The sequence below is a fragment of the Bombus flavifrons genome, chromosome 18 (assembly GCF_040668555.2).
Source record: "Bombus flavifrons isolate JBK064 chromosome 18, iyBomFlav1_principal, whole genome shotgun sequence".
Taxonomy (NCBI): domain Eukaryota; kingdom Metazoa; phylum Arthropoda; class Insecta; order Hymenoptera; family Apidae; genus Bombus; species Bombus flavifrons.
Window position 1 is genome coordinate 1,531,990 of NC_138459.1, and position 6,459 is coordinate 1,538,448.

Below are 6,459 nucleotides of genomic sequence, written 5' to 3' on the forward strand. Positions count from 1 at the left end.
TACACTGAAATATCATAAAATATTTCAGATATTTTATGCAAATTGTCTGTTAGAAATATACATATATAGTAATATGTACAATTATTATATATAATTATTAAATATACATATAGATAAGTACACATATGTATTATGACATTGTAGATACTTTACCCAAATAGGAACTAACAAATTTGCTTCTCTCATTCTGAGGAATCCATTTGGCGGTCATGTCATGCATAGAAGGCCATACAACACCCTAAATAAATAATTTTAATCGAAAACTGTCCGAATATTTTTCGTTTGAATAACAACGATGGTTTTATACATAATGCTCACAATTAAATTTAGACTATTACCGAAATATTTTATTTTAATTATAATATTACCCATTTTTATTTCATCGAGTTTTAATGCTTTTGTTGACTTACCGCGACCAGGCCCTGGAGAGCCCGTAGTGTCACAAGAGCATAAAGGTGGTAATGGGTCATAAACGGAATAAAGAAGCCAAGAATCGCTGTTAAGAGATTTCCTAAGCCGTAAACAAGTTTTGTACCATAACGTCTTGCTAGAAGCCCTCCAGGAAGTTGCGATGTCCAATGCAACCAGTAGTAAGCTCCCAAAGCTAAACCTTGCTGATGCTCGGTCCATGCAAATCGATCATCGTCCTGAAAACAATATTCAAACCCAGAAATATCATTAATACATTTTTTATTATTTAATTTATACTTTACAATTTGTCCAGTTGGACATTTGGTAAATTTTTCTAACTTAAATTAGTACATTTGTCAATACAATTTACATTTATTGAATTAAAGGATTATATTATCTATATAAATATGAGTTATAAAATTAGTCACTTTCATAAAATAACTTTGTGGATTTTTGAAATTAATTTTTCAATAATGAAATCTTAAATGAAATGAATTTGCTTTCTTAATATGCCTTTAAATAAAAAATGGCTTAATTTTAGATTAAGGACATATATGTTTCTATATATACCTATATTTTTAATAGTAGTAACTTATTTTCAAATAGATGAACAAATGATACTTTCAAATCACAAAATCAACAGGTATCAATTTATCAATTAGAAGGTAATAAACATCTTACACAAAATATTTCAAATTTTAAGGTAAACTATTTAAGTATTTGTTCTATCTTAACGTTAAAAGATTTTATTTTATTTTACGACATCAAATGAAAGAATATATGAAAACTTGCTTTTATAATATTTAAACATTTTTTTTTTTTAAATATTAGAAAATGTTAAGCCAGACCGAAAATAATTCGACACTAGAGAAGCTTGTTTAGGTATATGAACATGAAAATGTTAAAAGATGAGGTCTGAAATATATAATAATCATCAAAAAATGATGAAATGAACAATGATTACAATTATAATTATTATTATACAGAAAAAGTATAAAAATATACGTACAATAATATCTCGCTCCGAGTGTGATGTAGGTATTGTAGTCTCAAGTGTGTTGTTACTATCGTCTGTTTTGTTGTATAACCGTAGATTTTCGATGTCACATTGAGAATTTGTTGCCAGCTTTGGACGAGGTATTACCATCGCTACTATCGTCAGATTCAAGTTGATCCGCAGCATATAATTTATAGCGAAACCGCAGAAAACAAGATACCAAAGCACGTCCCGGCATGATATCAGTTCTTTTTCTAAAATGCGTTTAATTTATTTGAACACATTCATGTATAATAAAATATAGTTGGTACTGATTTTTTATAATAGAATTAGATAATTATTATTTTAAAATTAATTTGAATCAACTGAAATACAAATTTTAATAAAGTACAGTATCTACATATATATGTACATACATACAATGCAATTCTTTTACTTTGAAACTTTCTATTTCATTTGTTTTATTACCACACCTGTTTCTGCTATGCGAAAGAATTTATTAATACCGATAACTTGTAACTCATGATTTGTAAGATTCCACTAATAGTATTAACTGAATTGTGCTAAAGGACGCTGGTTTTATTGATCGAGATTATCAAGAAGACGATTCATTGACTAAAATTTTGTATTTAAGCTATTGAAACTATTTTCAAGAATTACAAAAATATAATAAATTATAATTACCTATTAGTATGCATGGTCTCCTAATCTGAATCTTATCGGAAAATCTGATTGATGATTAAAAAGATGAAGTAAATAGAAAACATCGGAAAGTTTGTCCAATTTGAATAAAAAATAAAGAATATATAAAATAATAATGTTGAAAATGACAACGAGAGTTCGCGCTCGCCATCCATATGCAGATGCACTAGTTACAATAAATAGTAACTAGAAGATAATTCTAGATACAATCGATAGATTTAATCGATAGGTTTAAGATGTTCTTTTGTTTTTATCCCTAGAGAGTGCAATAAAGGTTTTTCGGCTCAGAACGGTGTGATAGATTTATCCAAAGAATAGAATAATTGCCAATATGATCCTATCTCTGAATACAGAAATAGCAACAAATAATATAAATATCAATGTCAATGAAATCAAGAATCAGAAGATATCGCGGCGTATGTAGACTAATAGATAAAATTAAATTAAAATAAATTTTAGGTTATGTCTGTATCTCTTAGTCTTACAGCAGGATGAAACAAACATAAAGATATTTAAAGTAAAAGGATCGTAACGTAATATAGTTTAAAAAAGGATCTACAGTTAATTAATTGTAAAATATCGATATCTCTATCGAAAGTACTGGACTGTCTCACTACAAAAGGTTATGATGTTTTCTTTGCTACAACGAAAGAATGATTGAAAGATATGTAATATTCAAACGTGAGATACTACGAAATATCTTCTTCCATCGTGTAATATATAAATAAGTTTCTTCGTACTATTTTATTTCATGGTAAAAGATATGCAATCAAAGTGAAGAGTCAATCATTTCATTGACTCATTTACATGGGAAGTACTCGTTCGAATTCGCTAATGATGATGAAAAGTAAGAATAAAATCATTAAGCGATAATTTGTACTAATACTGGCATCTATCATATCACGAAAATTTCAGACAACCAGACGAAATCTATGAGTAGTAAGACAATAAAAAGTCTATCACCTATAATAACATCTGTTATTATATTTTATTCTTCCTTATCACGATCATAGGAAGATTAAGTGATATTTTAATATCTGTTGATATCTAAAGATATAATATGTAAAACAATCATTCTTATGGTTACGTAATTTGATAAAAAGAAGATGAATGAATATTAAACATTGACAGACTCGTAACAAACACAACCCTTTTCACACTTAATTTTTATTCAATATATTTCAATTGAAGATTAAAAAAAAACCATCATAACCGGAAGATTTCGTTGACTTTTTTATTTTAATATATCAATATAAAATAGTTAAAAATGGAAATAATTTGTTGGATATGGATGAAAATACAATTTTTTAAGGCAAATGATATTTTAATGCTTTAGATACTTAATGACTCTAATACTTAATGACACGTAATATTTTTTAAATTATAAGAAGGATAGAAAAATATATGTTTAGCTCCAAGATCAAACGAAAGGATAATATCGGTAACATAAGATCGATTGACAACATACTAGATTGAAAAATTCCTGTTGTGTAAAAAAAGAGAAATGTGACTTATAGTATTGTTTCCCTAAAGTGACTAATTTCAAAAAATAATGTATCAATTGAATACACATAATTTTCATAAATACACTGTAATTATATACATATATCTAATTGAATGAAAATGTTGTGGACCTGAAAACACAAAGCTCTTTGCATATAACGAATGTAGATGTAGATGATTTTTTATTTATAACATGACATAGATTCCACCACGTTGCGATTTTAGTTTCCGATTACTACAATAAAATACGTTATTAATTAAAAAGTCAAACAACTTAACAATTAGTGTAATAAAATAAATATAAAATCAAATAATAATAATAAATTCAATCGAACAAATATTTACATTAATTAGAAAAGCTATGATCTGAAATTTATATGACTGAAGTTAACGATCATTCTCTTCAGTACAGTTGCATTCATATGCAATTTCAATTACTGATACTCGGCAATCTTCGCGTGGAATCGTGCATTTCCCTTTTTAAAAGAAAATTTTACTTACTATTGGCCATTTCGTCGATTTCTTTGCCTCACAGGTTACGATACTCCGCCAGTTAAATCGAACGAAGAAATTACGCACACGCGATGTCTTCCGCGAATAAAGTTTCTTAAAGAAAAATCTTAAAGATCATTAACGTCTTTATTCTACGTTTAATTGATAAAAGCAAACTTTATTCCGTATCAATATCGAAAGGATACAAAGATAGTCGAACGTTTCTTGGAATCGTGCTGAGGTATACCGTTTTCTGTGAAAATACCTATAATTCCATTGATTTTACAGGAAGTCTCGCGTCACGATGTTTATTCATAGGAATATTGTCCTTTGACAGATTTTGTTAGACGTTTCGTGTATCTCTAAGTGTGTGTTAATCAGCTAGTGTCGCGGAGTATACTGCATGATTGTTCTTCGGCTATAATCACGCGTACCCTGAGGAATCTTTCTGCGAACCTCCACCCATGCAAAAATAGTAGATAACGAAAGTTACGCTCTGTTCCGTACGTTTAAAATCCAAGCTTGTTCGTTTCTTTGTCTCGTTATTCCACGAGGCTTGTGTCTGGCTACGCTCGTTATTTATTGATCGTTAATTTATTTATTGATAGAGCATGCCTGTAAATCGGTCATTCCACGAGATATCTGTCCATTTCTTGAATACATAATTTTAGACCGGACTTTTGTGTAGAGAACTGAATAAATTTAGAGTAACGTCGCTAGCTTACAATAATATTTTCATCATTTCTAGATATTCAATAAAAAATATTATATTACTATTATGCATAGAAATATAGTACGGAAAAGAGAAACAGAGCTTGTTCTACTTATCGTGTTTTAAAAATGATTGAACGCTAATTAAGTTCCAGATTTAGTGATGGAGATTGAATGTTGCATATTTATATACTGTGTTCTCTTATATTATTATAATTTATGGTAATAACAGTGTATCTGAAATTATAATCATATATTTTAAAATTATTTTATTATATTTGAATATGATTGCATGTATCACTCTATGTATACAGGGTGGTTGGTAACTGGTGGTACAAGCGGAAAGGGGGTGATTCTACGCGAAAAAACTACGTGAAAAAATCTACAGTGAGAACCGTTATAACGAGACGCGATAAAGTGCACGCGTACCGAGCGAAAATTCAAACTCGATTTTCTCGAAAACAAAGCCTCAAACGAAAAATTTTTATTCTATATTTTCGACTCCTTTTTTCGCGTACAATCACCTCCTTTCCGCTTGTACCACCAGTTACCAATCACCCTGTATATTTAAATGATTATTATAATTTGTAACACATATTACGTATAAATTAAGTATCATAGGAATATAAGTTTTTAAATTATACATAATTTATTGATATAAATGATCAATATTTTTTAAATATTATTCTTATTACACAAATCGACGAGAATCGATCATACGTTTCAAAACCATGATTTCTTCAAAATTACTGTTTTCTTGTAAAAATAATTTATAATAATATGCATTTCATTTTATAATTGAGCAACTACAATGTCAAATTTATTTATGATTTACTTAAAATGCTAGAAGATTAACTTATATTATGAACATTTAATGTAATGTAACGTAAAATTTTCATATTTATCAATATGTTCATTCAACCATTTCGAGGTATTAGGTATTTCGAGTTTTATAAATTGTAAATAATATTCTCATTCCATGAAATTTTATAATATTTCTTTTGTTTTATGAAATTTTGATATCTGGGTATTGTTATTCGAAATTAAAATATATTATATTATGTGATTTTATATTATATCGTGTATTAAACCTGTATACGTACATTTTGATATTTCCGACGTGTATCAGACGTTGCGAATCTTTTTCCACAGTTTTTCACAAGAAAAAAATTCAGTGTCTCAACATTTGATAATTGAGGATCAAAGAATCAACTCTCAATACCTTGTTCCATAATGAATAATTGTTGAGAATAATGTTCATTTAACGTAATATCGTTTCGAAGGTTATTTTGTTATTATATATTTTTGCTATAATCTGTTAACAAATTATGTACAGATATAGAATATATGTACAGGGTGTATAAAAGGTGAGAATAAAAACCACCATAACCAAACCAGCGACTCTATACCTCTGTATCGATGAAGATGTGTAAAAAACTGTATGTACAAAATTGACCTTCAGTATGATTTACAATGTGAAGATTTTTTAATGCAACGTATTCTACTCGTCACGAGGAACAAAAGTGTCAAAGGAACCATAGATCGCAAATGACCGTATCTCGTGAAAAACACGTTAAAGTTTCAATGATTCTTAAACTTCATTCGCAATGTGTTTCCATTTATATTTACATTTGATGGGAATG

The 6,459-nt window shown here is 28.4% G+C and overlaps 1 protein-coding gene across 3 annotated transcripts in view; it reads right to left on the reverse strand.

Annotated features, from left to right (window-relative positions):
• LOC138189097 (sialin) overlaps window positions 1–4,546 on the reverse strand; it is a 23,022-nt gene extending 18,476 nt beyond the window's left edge. For 2 of the 3 annotated variants that reach the window (XM_069131255.1, XM_069131254.1), the window contains exons 1-4: window positions 4,115–4,546; window positions 1,421–1,662; window positions 411–647; window positions 154–238 (exon numbers count right to left, since the gene is read on the reverse strand). In XM_069131255.1, coding sequence (XP_068987356.1) covers window positions 154–238; window positions 411–647; window positions 1,421–1,662; window positions 4,115–4,124 — 574 coding nt within the window. In that variant the 5' untranslated portion in view covers window positions 4,125–4,546. The remainder of the gene's footprint in view (window positions 1–153; window positions 239–410; window positions 648–1,420; window positions 1,663–4,114) is intronic. The other variant, XM_069131253.1, reaches the window with a different exon arrangement.
• Window positions 4,547–6,459: the final 1,913 nt, after the last annotated feature.